This window comes from Lontra canadensis, unplaced genomic scaffold (assembly GCF_010015895.1).
Source record: "Lontra canadensis isolate GAN:19392208 unplaced genomic scaffold, GSC_riverotter_1.0 scaffold9, whole genome shotgun sequence".
In the NCBI taxonomy this organism is placed as follows: domain Eukaryota; kingdom Metazoa; phylum Chordata; class Mammalia; order Carnivora; family Mustelidae; genus Lontra; species Lontra canadensis.
The window spans coordinates 16,852,719-16,872,824 of NW_022631003.1; the positions used below are offsets into that span (position 1 = coordinate 16,852,719).

The 20,106-nt window shown below is 39.0% G+C and overlaps 1 protein-coding gene across 1 annotated transcript in view; it reads right to left on the reverse strand.

Moving 5' to 3' along the window:
• Positions 1 to 319: 319 nt before the first annotated feature.
• LOC116866179 (alpha-2-macroglobulin-like) overlaps positions 320 to 20,106 on the reverse strand; it is a 41,466-nt gene continuing 21,679 nt past the window's right edge. The window contains exons 19-36 of the mRNA XM_032854938.1: positions 19,683 to 19,911; positions 18,826 to 18,940; positions 18,329 to 18,450; positions 17,912 to 17,963; positions 13,803 to 13,886; positions 13,349 to 13,525; positions 12,945 to 13,032; positions 11,390 to 11,546; positions 10,802 to 10,876; positions 10,232 to 10,412; positions 7,587 to 7,810; positions 5,475 to 5,693; positions 5,222 to 5,349; positions 3,972 to 4,062; positions 2,382 to 2,450; positions 1,299 to 1,401; positions 795 to 836; positions 320 to 456 (exon numbers count right to left, since the gene is read on the reverse strand). Of these exons, the coding sequence (XP_032710829.1) occupies positions 440 to 456; positions 795 to 836; positions 1,299 to 1,401; positions 2,382 to 2,450; positions 3,972 to 4,062; positions 5,222 to 5,349; positions 5,475 to 5,693; positions 7,587 to 7,810; positions 10,232 to 10,412; positions 10,802 to 10,876; positions 11,390 to 11,546; positions 12,945 to 13,032; positions 13,349 to 13,525; positions 13,803 to 13,886; positions 17,912 to 17,963; positions 18,329 to 18,450; positions 18,826 to 18,940; positions 19,683 to 19,911 (2,173 nt within the window). The 3' untranslated portion in view covers positions 320 to 439. The remainder of the gene's footprint in view (positions 457 to 794; positions 837 to 1,298; positions 1,402 to 2,381; positions 2,451 to 3,971; positions 4,063 to 5,221; positions 5,350 to 5,474; positions 5,694 to 7,586; positions 7,811 to 10,231; positions 10,413 to 10,801; positions 10,877 to 11,389; positions 11,547 to 12,944; positions 13,033 to 13,348; positions 13,526 to 13,802; positions 13,887 to 17,911; positions 17,964 to 18,328; positions 18,451 to 18,825; positions 18,941 to 19,682; positions 19,912 to 20,106) is intronic.

Here is a 20,106-nt window from a genome sequence, read left to right on the forward strand (position 1 = left end):
AATGTAACTTATCGAACATTGTATTTCATTATTTCCCTTTAATGTCGAAATTCTTTTCTAGTCCTAAAATGCATGCTGACTTTTTCTTAGGGTATTCCTGTAACCAAACACCCTTCACACTGTCCTAGGGCATAATTCAATACTTTCTCTGCAATCCCTAATGAAGGCTGCTTAGACCAACATCGCTGTAATAGTTTTCATTTTCTGAAGTCCCTCAACCCTTGATTTCTATGAATTTTTAACCCCAGGAATCTACGGGAATTATATGGAAATGTAATAAATGTTTATTGAATGAATGAGGAAACAGTGATAAAGATCAACCAGAAAAAAAGGTTTATTTCAAATCTTCATAGATCACAAAAATTCTTTTCTTCCACAGAGACCTCAGTCCGTGGAACAGGGACCCCAGCAAAGCAGTTTTCATTGTCGTTCGTGATCTTCAGGCATTTCCATGATCTGTGATAGTGGAAAGAAGAGAGAATCAAGATGGACTCGGGCTTCCTGAGTAGTGACTCTTCCATCCCTCAGATCTGGGTAGCATACTGTCTAACGAGGCCTGATTAGTATAGTGGGAACTGAGATTTATTACTTATATGTATCCAACAAATAATCCTATGAACTATGTGAAGTTTGACCATCAGTGGCCCTTTCCCAATAAATGCATTTTTCTATAATAAGTTGCACTGTGAGCAAGATGATGTTTATGAAAAATAGTTAGCCAGAATTTTATGGAGGGATGTAAGAGACATGCCAAGGGGTTCTGATTGCATTTGGAAGGAAAGTGCATTACTTACCTTTGCTGCAAGGAGCATCATACTCAGCAATTGCAAACTCATCTGAATGAAAACAAAACCATTAGGTGAAGTGAGAGGGAAAGACTTATGGAATACAGGTCAGTTAAAAAATATTTTATTATGGGAAGAATTGTATCAGAAACATCAGCATCATTCATTTCATACATTGCTTGCTGTTTTATATGTTAACTCTTCAAATACAGTATATTTCTTTCCCCTAAACTTCTGAAAGACAGTTCAAATGTTCTATGTATTTAAGTCTCACATTGTTTTGCAGTTGATTTATCTGAAGAAAAGGGAACTGAATATCCTACAGGTGGTCTGTGTTAGTAGTTGATGTATTTGTATGATAGTTTCTATAATACGTATAGAAGACAGAGAAGAGTCAGACTTGATGCGGACAAAATTAAAGAACAGTGTAATAAGTTGCCCCCACACATTTCTCAAATCTAAATTTTTTGTGGCCAGAAATTTAATTTCTAAGTCAAAGTTGTTCACACTCACCTGTCTCATAGTAATCATAGACTTTCACTATGGCTGGCTTCAGCTCTATTACTGGGACATCTTGCAGAACCATGAAGGACATGCTGAGTGTCTGATTTGTCACCTAGAAAGCAAAAGGGAATTACAAGCTTTCTTCTCTCTTCTTTGAATGAGTTTAATTAGTCATCTACTTTTGGAGAGAAAAACTTTTTATCAACTAACAGTGTCCTTAAGTGGCACAGAAAGCTCCCAGGGTGAATGAAAATATCCCTAAATTTTGCTTAAATAACCCAAACAATTCATATACTCTGATCAATACTGGTCCATGGGCTCTTTGTAAAGGGTGAATGATACATGATTTTGTTGGGTGAATGGCGATATTCGTTTTTCCGTATCCAGAGATTTGGTATAGTTTTACTTCTCTATCTTGTAGAATACTGTGTTGGCTTAACAAGTCATACAAAAGATCTATCATTACAGCCTTATTAAAATTTCACAAAACTTGTAAAATATAATGTCCGTAAGTATAAGATGAATAAATTATGTTAGAACAAAGAACTATAAAATGAGATTGGCTTATTGGTTGACTGATCTTATCATTTTATGGTGTATCCTTGCTGAAATGGTCAGTATTTCCCTCTTTTATACTGTTGATATAATAATTGAGCTGTGAATTATATAATTGATATATCTGAGGTATGATATATATAATATGTAATATATAACATCAATTATGTTGATGTTGATATAATAATATAAGGAAGAAACCATTGGGTTTCTTATATTACTTGATATCTTCAAAAATAGGTTATGGACATAAACACATTGTGCAGAGAATTTTTTGTTTATGAGGTCCAAGAAGTATTCATATCCCCATATTATAACAGTCATTTTTTCTCATAGTCTTACATGAATTGCAGATAAAGAAGAGGAGAGTATTTACTGGAATTAATATTAGAATGCTCAAACTTTTGCCATGGAGGCGATGTCTCCAAAATGCCTTCATTCACTTTCCTTAGTATAGGATTAGTATATCTCCCTTCAAGAGATTATTACCTATATATTACCTATATTTTTTTGCAATTAGATTGGCAGGGCTCTCACCTTATCCAGATAAATCAAAACATGGTTGTTGCTGACTTCTGTTCGGCTCACATGGTTAGATCTTTCAAGCTGAAGAAAATTAATACATCACAAGTGTTAATAAACAGATGAAGCCTCTGGGAAAACCAGAGAAACGAAGAATTTTTATTACCAAATTAAGCCTGAGGGTAAAGTTTCTTCAAGTGATTTTTGTAAGTGAAGATGATAATGTTTTTACATAAAAAATGAGACATAATTGGGATGCAGGGTTGGATATTAGTAGGACACATGACCTATGTGTGAAGTTGATGTATCTGAAGAAAAGTGAAACAAGTATCCTAAAGTTGGGAATTTTCTGTATTTCGATGTTCAATGTACATTCTATTCCTTCATGAAGGAGGGTTTTTCTTAAAACTTTTTTTTTTTGCTTGCTCTTACAGCAATCTCATTTTTCTCTGAACTTCTGTAATAATTAGAGTTAATATTTATTGGTCATTTTTGTTTATTGGTCATTTTTGTATTTTTTTCCACTGGTGCATAAGCTTTATCTTCTTCTTTTTTTTTAAAAGTTTTATTTATTATTTATTTAAGTAACCCTCTACACCCAACATGCGGCTCAAGCTCATGACCCTGAGGATCCAGAGTTTCATGCTCTTCTGACTGAGCCAGCCAGGCGTCCCAAGCTTTATCTTCTTAAGTGTCTAAGCTCCATGAAAGCAGGAGCTTGCTGACATTCTTCTTCTAGTAGATGTGGCTCTTGGAAGAGAGCTGTTTGTAACATGAAACAGACAGTCTTTGTGGTTGTCATCAAAGCAGTGGACGGGAAGCCTGCTGGAGTTGGAAGGTCACCACGTCTGCCTGGAAAGCTCAGGAGGCTCAATGAATATTATCCCTAATGCCTGCCACCCCAGTCCTAACCAGCCATAGAAGAATGATCACAGTACTGTGTGTCTCAATTGGCCATTTAAGTCTAGAAGGAAGACTGGTTAATGATAAAATGATAAAAATGTCCCAGAAAACCTTCAGAGGGAAGAGAGAATGTTTTGTGGATCATTCATTTGTGCATATGTGCATGTGTGTGTGTGTGTGTGTGTGAGTTTTAACTTACTAGTTTTAAAAACAAGTACTTTCTAGAGGGAGCAACTTGACTAAAAAATCTGTCAGTGGGGCTGCTGGGTGGCTCAGTGGGTTAAAGCCTCTGCCTTCAGCTCAGGTCATAATCCCAGGGTCCTGGGATCAAGCCTCATATCAGGCTCTCCACTCCACGGGGGAGCTTGCTTTCTCCTCTCTCTCTGCCTGCTTGTGATCTCTGTCTGTCAAATAAATAAATAAAATCTTAAAAAAAAAAAATCTGTCAGAGAATTTTGAGACCCCCTAAAACAAAGTTTAATGAGGGAAAAAAACCACACACACCAAAAAACCTGTATGCAAAGATGTTTTATGTTATATTATATTATGTTATATATATATATATCTTATATTATATTTCTGACTTTGGAGAAAGTATTTGTGTTTGATAGAAGTGACTGAAAAGATTTTAATATTTTCTTAGTCCAGAGATACCTAAAACATTAAATAAAATAGAGCCTCCTGGACATACGCTAGACCTACCATTTTCACTGTTGGTTTCAGGGGAATGAAGCCGGATACCATCTTCACGTCAATAATCACCATGTTGGAGGCGGGACGACTCCCGGTGTAACTGAAGATTCAGGGAAGAAAGGAGTTAGGGTTTTCTGTGTTACTAAATATTCTCATTTTCTATGCCTAGAGCAAGCCCTCACTGCCCTCAAAGGTACATGGAAGTCTTCCTAAATGTCCTCCCCAAGCGGAAGCATTACAATCTCCAGGGAATGTGTTGAAGCCACAAAGACCAGGCTGTACCCTAGACCCGATGAGTCAGGACTTCACGTGTGTGGACTCGAGGCAGCGCAGTTTGAGAAAGCATGTGACGCAGAGCTGGGTCTGAGACCTCTAATTTCTGCCAGTTATTTGTGACATACACTTTAGCTTTTTTTTCCTGAATAGTATCCCCACCCAGGTTAGAATATTCTTGTGGACAGATATATTTTTTGTTAGCCCTGGAGCCATCTGAGTACTGCTGCATATATATCTATTTTTCCCCCAAATTGATTATTTTGTATATAATCTGAGATTTATTTATTGCCAGTAGGAATTCTAACTAGAGGGTCACTACTTCTTTCTATTCATGCTTTTCAGGAATTCTCCATATCTGCCCTGGATAGAGCAAGGATGATATCAAATATCAAATGTTTACCATTACAGCCTTATTAAAACTGCATAAAACTTGTAAAATATAAAGTCCATAAATATAAGACTGAATAAATTATGTTAGAACACAGAGCTATAAAATGAGATTGGCTTATTGGTCAACTGATCTTATTTTATGGTGCATCCTTGCTGAAATGGTCAGTATTTACATTCTATTACAATATTACAATATTCTATATTACATGTACATATACATACGTGTACATGTATAATAGAATATACATTTTATATTCTGTAATAGAATGAAATCCGAGAATGAATCAATGACCTTAGTATTAAATCAGGAATTCAGGTCAGAGGCAAGGATGAATGTTCTCTGTTTTTAGCTGTTATTGAGGGGAATTAACCTTTAAATAATGAGGTTCGACAAGCATAGATCCTGGAGACAGGGGACGTACCATGAATATATGCCCCACCACGGAGAAATTCTGTATAAACCCGAGGACACACTGCTTTTTCAATAAACGTAGTGCAGATATTTATGGACATGCTGCTCAGCTTAATGACAAACTCCAGTAAGAGGACTGGTTGTTCTAACCAGAATTAGATGATTCAGGCAGAGGTCTTACCTGACATTCAGTGAGATCTGGAAGCTGGTGTGGGCTTTGGGTCCATCACAAGTTTGGGGCAGAGTCTGTACCTCCAAAGCAAATGGGAACTCTGCCTTTTCTGGCAGAATATTGTATTTCAGGGATGTCTGTGGAATATCAAAGACAAAAATCTGTGTTTCTCTCTTCTCCCAATTTCCTCAACTCTTTCTCTGACTTGCCCTCTCCTCTGCCGAGTCAGAGATTAACGGCTAATGAGGACCAAGAGTCTCACCTGGAGGTAGACACAACCTTCTCCTGTCACCGTCATGGTATATTCCTCAGGCACCTTCGGCAGTGAGGTCTGCTGTAGTAACAGGCGGTTGTCGTCGTCCACTTGGAATTTTGCGACAAGTGTTCCCGAATGTTGGATGATCACCTGTGTGGGCTTCCCAGTCCTGGTGAAGGTGGCTGCTCCGTATCTGGACAAGGCCTGGAGAGCCACCACTGTGTCCTGGAAGAGAGGAGTGGAAGAACCTGTGTAGGCTTAGTAACCTTCTGAAGCCCAAAGGTCCACATCAGCCACCACGACGGGGGCCTTGATTCCCTCTCTCCTGCTCCCCTCACTACTTAAATACTGGAGCTCTAATTTCAAGATTGATTTTAATTCTTAGATAGAACCATAACAGTCACATATCTGCTTCAGGAGTGCATTTTATTTCTCAGAAAATAGATCTTTTTCAATCTATAAATACTTGTGGGATATGGAATGTGGAAAATATACATGAATTGGAATCAGTTATTGGCATTAGCTGTTTGCCTAAGAGGTCCAATTTGGTACCTATGGTCATACCCGCCACCACTCAGCCAAAATTCAGTCTGGCTCTCAGCCCAGATGAAACTCTGCTCTGCAGTGAGGTCAGTGCCCTGAGGAAGCCCAAGGTCCTTTGCAGCCATGATTAGGGTCATGCTTAATTATAATTATCTTTGGCTCTACCTTTTTTATTGGAAGTCTGGATTCCTCCCATCCCCATGTCATATTCTCCATTCTCATCAGCACTGAACCTGAACCTGAATGAGTCTTTAAAGAAAAGATTTCTTTTTTTTTTCCAGGTTTTTAAAAAAATTATTTTTATTAACATATAATGTATTATTGGCCCCAGGGGTACAGGTCTGTGAATCATCAGGCTTACACATTTCACAGCACTCACCATTAAATAATAGATTACTAAGAAAGAATGGCTTGTAATAAAAGTATTCAGTTTTTTCCATTCATATGGAAAAGTAAGAGAGAAATTACAATGGAAAAAAGATGGGATGCCATTTTGTCACTTTCTATTTCTCTTTTAGGTTAAGCCTGTAGGCTAACCTCTAAATTCTCTGAAGGTGAAATGACCTGCTGTGTACATATTGATGAATTTTTCAAATATAAGATTATAGAGTTAGGCTGAGGATGCTGGCCCAGTAAAGAAAATTCTTCATGCTCCTTGTGAACAGATGTTTGTATAGTAAGAAGTGAATAGTAGGAGTATAAAATGTGTCCACTTTAAAATAAGCCAGTTAAAGGGGACCTACGAATGGAGAGATTTGCAAGGAGAGGTTACTGGGTTTTGAGCAGCATTCCTGGGAACAGTTTGAAAGGCACTCTTAGAACTTCCAGAAGATTCCAGAAGGTAGGTTTTTTTTTTTTTTTTTTTGGGTGTGTTGTTTTGTTTTTTTAAAATTCATTCTGCTGTGGCCATTGCATACCAGGTCCCATTTCTTTAGGGAGGTAGAGTTTTTATCGGGAGGAGAGGTCCATGATGGTAACAAGGATGGGGTCCCAGGATTGCAGACATTTTCTTTTTAGCCCTCTTTGACTTTCATTTTTCCTTATTTCTCACTATCCCTGAATACTAGTAATATTTACCTCATTCAAGTTATTCTCAACTTCAGTTTTTCTTCTTGAGTGTCTTTATAGCTTGTTCAAAACTTTTTTTTAAAAAGATTTTATTTATTTATTTATTTGTCAAAGAGAGAGAGAGAACACACAAGCAGGCAGAGTGGCAGGCAGAGGCAGAGAGAGAAGCAGGCTTCCCGCCAAGCAAGGACACTGGAATCATGACCCAAGCCGAAGGCAGAAGCTTAACCAACTGAGCCACCCAGGCGTCCCCAAAACTTTTTTTTAAAAAAATATTTTATTTATTTATTTGACGGAGATCACTAGCAGGCAGAGAGGCAGGCAGAAAGAGAGGAAGGGAAGCATTCTCCCCGCTGAGCAGAGAGCCCGATGTGGGGGTCAATCCCAGGATCCTGATATCATGACCTGAGCTGAAGGCAAAGCCTTTAACCCACTGAGCCACTCAGGTGCCCATCCCAAAACTTTTGTTACCTAAAGGTGAAGTGAAAGGTTCTGGGAAACACAGACCTGGGTGGAGGAGAAGCCCCCGTGGGAATTCTGTTGCTTTGTGATCCACTTCACGATGTGCGAGGCAGAAGTCAGCTCCTCTGAGGTCGGGGCAGGCTGGGCCGTGAGGTAAGCCAGGAGCACATAGGATGTCATCTCCACCTCAGCTGAGGGAGCCGGGGGTTCATAAAAATGCCCCACTGGTGCCCTGGGTTTCTGAGGTCGCTCCCAATGGACAGAACCCTCTGGAGATAAGAAAAAGAGATTTATGAGTGACTACCTATTCTTATTTAATTTAAGTGAAAGTGCCTAAGCCAGAGCTGAAGTGAGGAGTACACTCTTGAACCTTATCTAGACGCTTTTCCTTCTGTGTAAATCTGAACTTGGTTTGTTTCAGTTAGGTGAAGGCGGATGTTGCTGGAGTCAGAAGCCCACAGCCGTCAGTTTCCAAAAAGTTGCCATGGTTGGGTTGTCGGGGAGAAAGAGCAGAGCAAGATCCCTCACCAGCTGTGGGGATTTCCTCTTTTTGATGTTAATCAGACCTTACCTAGGCTTTGTTAAATTTTCTATAAGTTTTTCTTTTTTTTTTAAAGATTTTATTTATTTATTTGACAGACAGAGATCACAAGTTGGCAGAGAGGCAGGCAGAGAGAGAGGAGGAGAGCTGAGCAGAGACCCTGATGTGGGGCTCGATCCCAGGACCCTGAGATCATGACCTGAGCTGAAGGCAGAGGATTTAACCCACTGAGCCACCCAGGCGCCCCTATAAGTTTTTCTTTTTAAAAATTTTTTTTAAATTCTTTTTTTTTTAAATTACTTATTTATTTATTTGACAGAGAGAGGTCACGGGTAGCCAGAGGCAGGCAGAGAGAGAGGAGGAAGCAGGCTCCCCGCTGAGCAGAGAGCCTGATGCGGGGCTCGATCCCAGGACCCTGAGACCATGACCTGAGCCGAAGGCAGAGGCTTTAACCCACTGAGACACCCAGGCACCCCTCTACAAATTTTTCTATAGAAGTTTCTTGTGAGGATCACAGATGACATGAGATAATGGAGTTCATACTCCTTAGGCCAGAAAAAGTACATAATCCTTAAAATACCAAAGGCTGACGAAGATTGAAAATAATAGGAACTGATTTACGCCTCCGTGGGAAGGAAACTGCTCTTTGGAGAGCAATTTGGGAATATCCAGCAAAGAGGAAGATGTGCTTAGTCTGCTAATCAGCAATTCACTTCTTAGAAGTGTAGCTTAGAGATACTCACACAGGTACAAGGAGGCATGTTTGTGTTCATTGCAGCGTGGCTTACAATAACCACAAATAAGAAACAAGAAAACATCCATGAGGGAGAGACTCCTTACTATAAATCATGACCTATGTATATATCGTGAGATATTATGTGGCAGTGAAAATAATGAATTAGAGCCACAGGCACTCATATGGGGCCTCCTCTTCCCACAAGGTTCAATGTCAAAAACAAAAGGCAGACAAACAGGCAAGAAAACAAGATGCAGAAATACTCAAAAGTGTGATACTGTTCATGTAAAGATGAGGAACACGTAAAAATTCTGAATATTATTTAGAAATAGGTATGTAGGAAAAATAAAGAAACCCAGGGAAATTATAAGGACAAATTCAGGATAATGGCTACCTTTTGGGGTGGGAGTGGTACACAGGGAATTTTTCCTGCACTGGTAATTTCGTATTTCTTAAACTGGGAGGAAAGTATAAAGTGGTTTACATATCTGAAATATTCCCAATACATTTTAAGGATAAGCAATTAATGGCACTGTCAAGGGCAAAAGGTAGAATATGTTTTACTGGATAAAGTATTATTTGCATTTTTATTTTCTATTTCTTTGACCCCTCATATAGACCACCGTACACATAGAAATATTGTGTGAATATGAATAAATTTGTCAACATTATCAGACTTTTGATATGAGCATAAAATACCAGAATTTATCTATGAGGTTACTTTCTTCAGTCTTTTCTTATGTTTTAAAAGATATGATGCACCAGGAAAGGACTGGGTGTATCTTAAGAATGGCTATTAAAGGGGCACCTGGGTGGCTCAGTGGGTTAAAGCCTCTACCTTCGGCTCAGGTCATGGTCTCAGGGTCCTGGGATCGAGCCCCGCATCTGGCTCTCTGCTCAGCGGGGAGCCTGCTTCCTCCTCTCTCTCTGCCTGCCTCTCTGCCTACTTGTGATCTCTGTCTGTCAAATAATAAATAAAATCTTAAAAAAAAAGAATGGCTATTAAAATCACAATAGGTAATCCTTTCACAGCACTTACTTGTACCATATTATTTACTAAGTGCTTTGCTTGTATTCATTCATTTAATATTGACACAACCCTATGAGGTAAATACTATTATCCCCATTTTATCATTGCAGAAACTGAAACACAGACATGGTGAGTGAGTTGTCCAAGGCCTCGTAGGTTAAGACGCTTTGGAGCTAGTCTCTAGAGGCTGGGCGTCTCACTACTACACTACACTGCCTCTTATCTTTTGATGTGTGACTTGCTTAAGAGAACCCAGATTTTATAGTGATATAGACAAAAGAAGACAGGGGAAAGGGTTCACAGGATGTAGGTGTGGGGGTTTTGCTGTACGGTTCTTGATACAGAGAATGGGGGCTGGGAGAGGACCACAGATGTGTGCTCACCTTCCTTCACGGCTTCCTGATGAAGGGAGCTGAGTGCTTCTCTCCTCCTCTCCTGGTTACCTGCCAGGGCGAAAGCGTAGGCCAACAGTGCCTTGGTGTAGACATGCTTTCCATGGGGTCCTTCCTTTGCTGACTTCCAGGCTGACTCCAGGCAGAACAGGGCATTGCGGACAATGGGGTGCTGGGGTGGGGAACAAGGAGGGAACCAAGTAAGCACAGGTCAATTTTCAAATGCATGTGTTCATCTATTCTTATTCTTGTGGATCAAGAGAATAGTATCTTCGTGTTATCATGACATTCATAAGTCAGGAACGCAGGCCATATTTTTAGAATTCATTTTGGGTGTGTATATGGCAGCAGTGGGAGGTCCATAGGGGAGAAATAGCTTAGGGGCATTACTGGAATGGTGTCAATCTTTCTTAGTGGATTGTCCAAATTTTCTGCTGATCTGGGAAGCACTGTCCTGGCATAAAAGAGCTGACACCGGACTTTGAGCAGAGGGATGGTTCTGACAGCAGGGCAGCAATGTCATTGCATCTAGAACTATGCAGGGGAGGAGGCAGAACCTACAGTGGCAGGGAGAGGAATCTCCAGAAGGGCAATGGTGATGTAGGCAGAGAGGGTCACTTCGTCTTCCACTCCACCCTGTAAGTGAGAGTCAGAGGGAGAGATCAGAGTAATTTAACTTCTGAGCACGCTCCTCATTAACTCTTTGCCTTCTGCTGTGTCCTGGAGTTTATCCTCACTCAGATTCATCCCCTTGGGGCCAATTACCACAATCAAGCTAAGTCCCATCCCCTCTTTCTTGGTACTATCCAGGTTTCATGTACTTATTTTTTAGTTAGTTAGTTACCTTTGCTAAGGAATTCCTATATTATTACCCCCTCTCATACTTGTGGACATCAAAAATGGACAAATCAAAACTAATTCCAAGGGCGCCTGGGTGGCTCAATCGGTCAAGTGTCTGCCTTCAGCTCAGGTCATGATCTCAGGATCCTGGGATGGAGTCTCACATCGGGCTCCCTGTTCAGCAAGCCTGCTTCTCCTTCGCCCTGTGCTGCTCTCCCTGCTTGTGCTCTCTCGCTCTCTCTCTCTCAAATAAAGAAATAAAATCTTATTAGAAAAAAAAAAGAAAAACGAACTATGAGAACACCTCACCTTAATGGCATTGTTGAGCAGAGACCCGGAACTCCTGAAACAACCATTGTCCTTCTGCTTTTGGGAGAGCCAGATGAGGGCTTGGGTGATGTATGATTTCTCGATAAAGATGTAGTTTTGAGCCTGGGCAAAAGTCTTCATTACAAAGGCGGTGAGCCTGAGCAGGGCGGAGGAGATGATATTTATGTTGTTATAATAGTTTTATAACTGTGGCACAGAAAAAGCTTCCTATGATACTGCTTACATTGATGTGAGTCACCTGACAACTATTCCTGTGTATTTAGAATTCCCATTGCCTTTAGACTGCTTGATTCGTCGGCTACATCTAGTATTTCCTTGCGGACTCATTTTCTCATTGCTACAGAGAGTCTAAGAACTTCTTCTTCTTCTTTTTTTTTTAAAGATTTTATTTATTTATTTGACAGACAGATCACAAGTAGGCAGAGAGGCAGGCAGAGAGAGAGGGGGAAGCAGTCTCCCTGATGAGCAGAGAGCCTGATGCGGGGCTCCATCCCAGGACCCTGAGATTGTGACCTGAGCCGATGGTAGAGGCTTTAACCCACTGAGCCACCCAGGAGCCCCATAAGAACTTCTGATGTTACTTGTTTTTACTTATTTGAGTAAGGCTTTCTTCTCTTTAGAGATTTCCTTCTGTAGATGACAGAATCTCCTTACTTAGAAGATTGAATAAAAAAAGGAATTAAAAAAAAAGAAGATTGAATAACTTCAAATTGCTTTGGTTTGCCTTGGGGATTTTATTTATCTGTTTATTTTTAAGTAGGCTGTACACCCACCTTGTTGCCCAGCACAGGACTTGAACTTATGACCCTGAGATCAAGACCTGAGCTGAGATTAAGAGTCAGGTGCTTATCTGACTGAGCCACCCCGGTGCCCCTTGCCTTAGGGATTTTAAAACAATGTTGCTTGTCCCTGGGTTCTCCTCTTTTCTTTCTTCCTATGAGTGAATTTATTCACAGTCAAGATGACTGTGATCTAAAAACATATTAAAAGCTGAAGTGAACATGGTTTATCTAGAAGTTAGATGACATGTTCATTGGCCATGTATTAAAAAGTCATGGCTATGGGAGCTATTCTAGAAAAAAAGTAACCATTAAAAAAAAATAGCTGTTTCTGGGTGTCTGGGTGGCTCAGTCAGTTAACCACCTGAAATTAATTGTCTCACTTGATTTTTGGCTCAGGTCAGGATCTCAGGATCATGAGATAGAGCCCCACGTCAGAGTCTGTGCTGAGTACGGAGGCTGCTTAAGATTCTTTCCCTTTGTCCCTCCCCCTGCTCGTGTGCTCTTCCTCTTAAAAAACTAGCTGTTTTAGAAAGAATACCTTGATTATTACTAACAGGATGAATTTGGGGGACCAATCTAACATATAGTTGAATGTCAGCTTTTCTGCTTGTTACCTTGCTATATTTGTCAAGTATAACCAACTAGAGGTTTAATAATACATATCTGATAAGGTTACTATGAATGTAATTGTGATAATATATGTAAAAGAGCTGGTAAAAAAATAGGACCTCAAAGAACTGTCAATCACTTACCAGGTATTGCCCTCATTCCTGCCATATTTCTCCCCAAAGGTGCTATAGGAGCCATCACGGTGCCTGTAATTCAGCTGCCTCTGGTAACCTGAAACGAAAAGTTAATGAAACAATATGACAGACTGTGTATGCTGTGGCCAGAGAAATTACTAAAATGCTTTGGTTTCTCTTGTGATATTTCTTAAATTTTGCTGTCATATGTTACAAGGTTCTGCATTTTAAACATTTATTAGAGGTTGGACCCTGGATAATAAGCTTAAAATTAACTGTCCTTCCTATCGTAGTAACTATGATACTATGATTCGCTAACATATCATAGACTTGGTAAGTAACTCAAGCCTATTAGGAAATCCAATCTATTGTTAAAATGAAACTGTGAAGTCTTCACTCATTTAATAACTCACCAGTATTGAGGTAGCCAATGGCCTTAGACATGACTTCTGGAGTCAGCTGTTGTGTTTTATTTAGATAATTCAGAACATGGATGTTGGGAGCGAAGAGGACCATATTCTGTTCTCCACAGCCATAGGGCATTTGGAGGAGATTTTGTATGTTTTGCATGGCAGAGCCCAGTATGTCTCCTAGAAAGTGAGAGAGATGGAATGTCATAAAGCTTATAGATTATAATCTATGTGAATCATTAAGAAGAAATGAATAATTTTAGGAAGATTAAAAAATAAATATTTTTAGGAAGGGTGAGCTGTCCAGGGACAGAAGTATGATTGGGAACAATACACAAGTCCAAAGAAAGAGGGAAGAACCAAGTTAATATTACAATTGTGATTTCGAATATTTATGGAAAAGGAAACAGGAGAAACTATCAATACAGCAGAATAATTCACTAGGGCTGGAGCTTACCCAATACGAAGGTGGAGGCTCGGGCAGATTCTTCTACTACATTCTCTGGCAACTTCAAAGATAATTGTTCAGATACCTCAGCACCTAGAGAAATAATGGAAATTACTTCTGCCATGTAACTCCTTGAAGAGCTCCAAACCCAGAAGCCAGAACTGTGCCTTACACTTAAACTTCTAAAAAGTTGTCACTCTTTTCATATGCTTGTTTAAAAAAAAAAAATATATATATATATACACATGTGCACATATGTGTGTGTGTGTGTGTGTGTGTGTGTGTATTTATCTTAAATGTGTACGAATGGGAAACTGAGATTTCCAGAAATTCTCCTTCTTCATCCCTCTTTCCCCCCCATATGTAGAGTGCATTCCAAAAGAAAGCTACAGATTGAGAAGTGTCTATGATGTTGTGACTCTGTTGTGGTCATCCTGTGGCTAGCATGAGATGGTTATCACAAGATTATCTCTTTAGTGTTCATCTCTAACCTCTTTATTCAACAGTGTAATGAAAAAAACCCTAATGTATACACAAGCAAAGAAAAAATCTCTGAAAGTTCCTGAATTCTATAATAATTCTCTGTCCTTACTGCCATCAAATTTCACCAGTTATGAAGATAGTATTTTTGTGGAAGATGTGGGAGTGGAGGATGAAGATGAACAACGTTTGACTCACTGAAAATAAAATAATTGCTGGTGACAGGCATATATGTACCGCCATTTTAGTACTGGTAAATTTCAGGATGATGAAAGAAAATGTAGTAGTTATTTTCATGCTGCCCGCCCTTCCTCATGAAATTAATATTGAAACTTTTGTCAAAGGGTACAAAATTAAAAAAAAAAAAAGCTACAAAATTTCAGTTATTCAAGAGGGTTATGTTGTAGAGAACAGTACCTACTATTTAATTTAAATTCAATTGATTAACATATAGTGCATTATTAGTTTCAGAAGCAGAGTTCAGTTTCATCAGCCTTATATAACACCCAGTGCTCATTCCACCATGTGCCCTCCTTAATGCCCATCACCCAGTTACCCCATCCCCCCATCCCCCTCCCTTCCAGGAACCCTAAATTGGTTTCCTGCAGTTTTTTTTTTTTCTTTAAGATTTTAAGACAGGACAAACAGGGGAGGGGGCAAAGGGAGAGAGAGAAGCAGACTCCCCACTGAGCAGGGACTGTGATGTGGGGTTTGATTTCAGGACCTGGGACCATGACCTGAGCTGAAGGTAGAGGCTTAACTCACTAAACCACCCAGGAGCCCCTGTTTCCTCTAGTTAAGAGTCTCTTATGGTTTGTCTCTCTATCCCATTTTGTCTTATTTTATTTTTCCCTCCCTTCCTTTATGATCCTCTCTTTTGTTTCTTAAATTCTACATATCAGTGAGATCACATGATAATTGCTTTTCTCTGACTGATTTATTTTGCTTAGCATACTACCTTTTAGTTCCATCCACATTGTCGCAAATGGTAAGATTTAATTTTTTTGATGGCCGAGTAATATTCCATTATATATATAAACACCATGTCTTTTTTTATCCATTCATCTGTCGATGGACATCTGGGCTTGTTCCATAGTTTGGCTATTGTGGACATTGCTGCTCTAAACATTGGGGGGCACGTGCCCCTTTGGATCATGTCATTTATATCTTTGGGTAAATACCCAGTAGTGCAATTGCTGGGTCATAGGGTAGCTCATTTTTAATTTTTTGAGGAGCTTCCATCTTGTTTTCCAGAGTGGTTGTACCAACATACATTCTAGAACAGTGTCTACTATTAACAATATCATACTGTACACTTAAAAACTTGCTAATAAGGGGCACCTGGGTGGCTCAGTGGGTTAAGCCTCTGCCTTCGGCTCAGGTTGTGATCTCAGGGTCCTGGGATTGAGCCCCGCATCAGGCTCTCTGCACAGCAGGGAGCCTGCTTCCCCCTCTCTCTCTGCCTGCCTCTCTGCCTACTGTGATCTCTGTCTGTCGAATAAATAAAGAAAAATCTTTATTAAAAAAAAACTTGTTAATAAGATAGATCTCACATTAAGTGTTCTTATCACATAAAAATGTAATAAGAGATATAAATGTAATACATACTTATGTATGTATTATTTATATGTTAAAGAAACCTCTCTTAACTTCATTCAAAAAAGTAAGAAAACAGATGCCATAAACAAAGGTAAAAGACAAATTGCCAAGCGAAAAAAAATCGCAACTTATTCAATAAAGAATCAGTGTCATACAGATGAAGCAGAAAAAAAGACAAACCACTAGAACCTGAATGGTCAAAGGATATGAAGTCATTCATGAATATGTAAAAATAAGCTCATATTCACTTGTGAGTATAGAAATTAAGATCGAAACAACACTATTTTTCATGCAAATTTTTCAGGAAAATTGAAAACTCTGATGGTTAAAGATGATGGTGATTGTGCAGGACAATATAAACTGGTAGGAATATTAACACATTTCGGTAATAAAGGAAAGGTTTTTAAGTTCTATTAAAATTTAAGAATATACATGTTCCCTCTAAGGAATTTCACATTTTGGTATCTACCTTAAATATATTTGCATGTGTATATAAGGAGGCATTCATTCATTCATTCATTCTGGCAAATAGTTAAAAAAAATTGAACAATAGCTAAAAAACAATCAGAACCATGATATATTGATAGTATGGAATTAAAAGGGACTAAAAAAGATTACCTAGTTCTATAATTTAATATGGCTAGATTTCTAAAACAGGTTGCTCAGTAAAAAGTTATAAAATGTTAGTTATAGAATGAAACATATACCATTTATATAAATCGCATATATATAAGCAAATTCATGTGCATATTATTTCTAAACATACATGGATGATCGTTAAAGTATTGACAAAGTTTCCCTTTAATATGAAGTTTTTTTTTTTTAAAGATTTTATTTATTTATTTGACAGAAAGAGAGAGAGAGATCACAAGTAGGCAGAGAGGCAGGCAGAGAGAGGGGGAAGCAGGCTCACTGCTGAGCAGAGAGCCCGGTGCGGGGCTCGATCCCAGGACGCTGAGATCATGACCTGGGCTGAAGGCAGAGGCTTAACCCACTGAGTCACGCAGGCGCCCCTGAAGTATTGTTTTATCTTGTAAAGGAGAATGTATTTTTATATCACATGGGCAATTAAGTTAATTTTAATAAAACTACTTGATGATTAACCCTAGATACACAAGAAATAAATAAAAATGAGAAGCTCAGTGATGGAAGTCATACCAAGATAAAAGGATTTGGTGGCAAATTTACTTAAATGTAGAAATAAGGCTAAACAATCAGGCAATTATGTTTTTAGAACACATTTTATATATTTGAAGTCTTGAGAGTATAATAAGCATAATAAACAGAACTGTTCATTGTACAAACAGAAGAGAAATATATATATAAATATTATATAAACTGAATATTATATAAACTGAAGAGAAAGGCAAAAAAGACATATATGATATTGATTTGACATTGTTTGAGGTGAGAACATATTGTGCTGATAACTTTCTTAGTGTATTAACATTCTGTGTTTTTGTTTAGACTAGAACACTCTCCACCAAAATAAAGTTATGTCTTCTGCTGTGAGTTTCTTTAGTATCTTCTCAAATGTCTGATAGAACATTAGGTACAAGATTGGCATCAAACAAATATTGATATGACAATAATGGTATAGGCTAAGACAATTCTTTCTTTAGGACACAGCATGGTCCCATTATCAAATGCTCTTGCCTATGCAAAACTCAATGTTGAGGTGGCTTGAATTTGGCTACCCATATGGTATGTAACTAAATATTCAAGGAAACATTCCTTTTGGCAATATTCATTTGATTCTACTCACTTTTTATGTAACCATGTCATACATGGAAGGACATTTGGGTGTTTGTACAGGTGCTATAACAGATAAAAATTTGGAAAGCATGGGCTAGGGATAGTCTCCTGATCAAATTATGTGGCTTCTCTAAGAACTAGTTCCCTCATTTATCAAATGAGTCAATGGTTCTTTGGGTCTTAGCTCATAGGGAGGTGTAGGGATAAGATAGAGGATTCTCTGAACTTTAAATATTATAGAAACTTTAGTCAATGCTATTCTAATTATGATGAATGACTCTTACCTGATGGGCAGAGCAGGGAATTAAATGTTGCTTCCTTCTCTAGTCCTTCAGGCTGTAGGTGGAAAGAAAGAAAGGTAGAGGTAAAAATGGACAATTATGTTGATAGTGGAACCACCAATTTCCTAATCATGAAGAGAAGAATTGGAGCTGACTTCCAAATGTATCACATAAAGAGTCGATAAGTATAAGCAATATGAAGGAGATAGGTTGATAGAGTAGAAAATGAGGAAAAATTATGTAAGTATCAAGAGAGAAAGATAGATAGAGACTGAGAGATAAAGAGAGAGAGGAGAGACTATTGTGAAATATTCTGTGCTTATGTATTATTTAGCCCTTCTTACCTAAAACTTGGAACCTTCAATGCACCATTGTTTTTACTGGCTCATGATGACCTATCGAATGGGTAGGCTTACTTACTTCAACCAGCAGGGACTTAATAATGGTGTCCTTCTTGCCATATTCAGGGACCACCGCCACATCATTCCCACATATCTCTTGAGACGCCAGTGCCTCTGCACTCACGGTGAAATTCACATTTCCTAAAAAAGGGGCAATACTGATGAGCACCATCTCCTTCTTTCTCCATGCCTCCAAACCTCAAGATTTATAAGTGTTCAATCTTTGTAACCTTTTTTTTTTTGTTTTATGAAAACACAAGAGCAGGAATGGAAGCAGCATCAACTAGAGGCTAGTGACCCTGAGAATACAAGACAGAGATAGATGGAGGTAAGTGAAGGGAGGGGATAGTCTTCTAGACATCCTAGAATAAAAGACAAAGGAAAAAGTATCTACAAGGCAGTGGCAGCAGGGGTGGGGTGTGTGTGGGGGGCATGGTCTTTGCCTGAGGGAAGTAGCACTAGATGTAAGGATCCAATCCTTGAGTAGAGAATTGTCTCTAGGAGACTGTTCCTCACCTAACGCCTTTGGCCTTATTGCCCAGGACATGGTTTGCCGGCTACAGATGCAGTGAGACTCCTGTTCCTTCTCCTGGACTAGGAATGCAGGATTCAGGTCTAGCTGCACACTAACCTGAAACCACAGGTGAGACCAAGAGACAGATTAGAGGGAGAAGGGAACCAAAGGTAGAATGGTTTGAAACAAAGCATATTGGGGAACTGCTTAGATATTAAGTTGCCTAATATTGAAACTGATCTAAATATAAACTGACTACCTAACAGTGGATCCGACATTGAAATCTTTGTATTTTCATACAAATAATCTGCTCTTTTGTGGGGTGACACAAGAGGTCAGGAAAAGTAGAACGCCCCTGCCTGTGGAACTTCTACTTCTTTGGCCTGGGATCTTGACCATTCCCTCAGCTCTCCCAGCAGAGTATTCAAGATTTATAAACTGTTATGGGTTCAGCAGAGGTAAGGAGCTCAAAAATAACTTTCAAAGTAAGGTTTAATCTAATTAATGCTTTATGATGATATATAAAAGTTAAATATATGGAATGTACAAGTCAAAAACTTGGATCTAGGACATGAGAATGAAGCCTACTGATTTTTGTTCACTAAGTCAGGAATCTTCATAATGTGCAAACTTCCTAATCTTATGGGGTTGGGGCAAGGGTCAGAAGCTTGTTTGAAGTTGCAAGTATATGGAAATATCAGCAACCATAGCTTCTATCACATCTGAATATCTCTGAGAGTATTCCTCCTTGGGTAAGAGCCCCTTATACATAGGAGTTTGTCAGTATTTCAAAGAATAGGATTTTTAATTTACTTGACTGCCATACCTTGTGTTCAATTTAGGAAAGAAAGGTCTTTACCTGGATGCATTTGGGAAGGTAGTTGAGGACAGTGGCCTTGAGTGTGAAGGCCTCTCCGCGGATCACAGAGTAGGGCATTGTGAGCTCCACAAAGAAGGGCTGGAAGGCTCGGAAGGAGGCAGGAAGAGAGAGACCAAGTCCAGTGTCATTGGACAGGCAGAAGGCTCCTGCCTTCCACTCCGTGATGGTATCAGGGACTGTTACTCCCACTTCGGCCACTCCTGATGAGCTGGGGAGGATGGCAATGTGAAGAACAGAAAGTGAGCAGTTAAAGAAATACTTTCTAGGAAGAGAATCCCTATAAATAATTCTACTGTCATGACTTATGCACCTAGTAGAAATGTCAATAAAGAAGAGTAACATCAAGACTCAAAGTGGGAAAATATAAGAAGTCCTTTACTTCCAATTCTGTTTTCAATTCTAG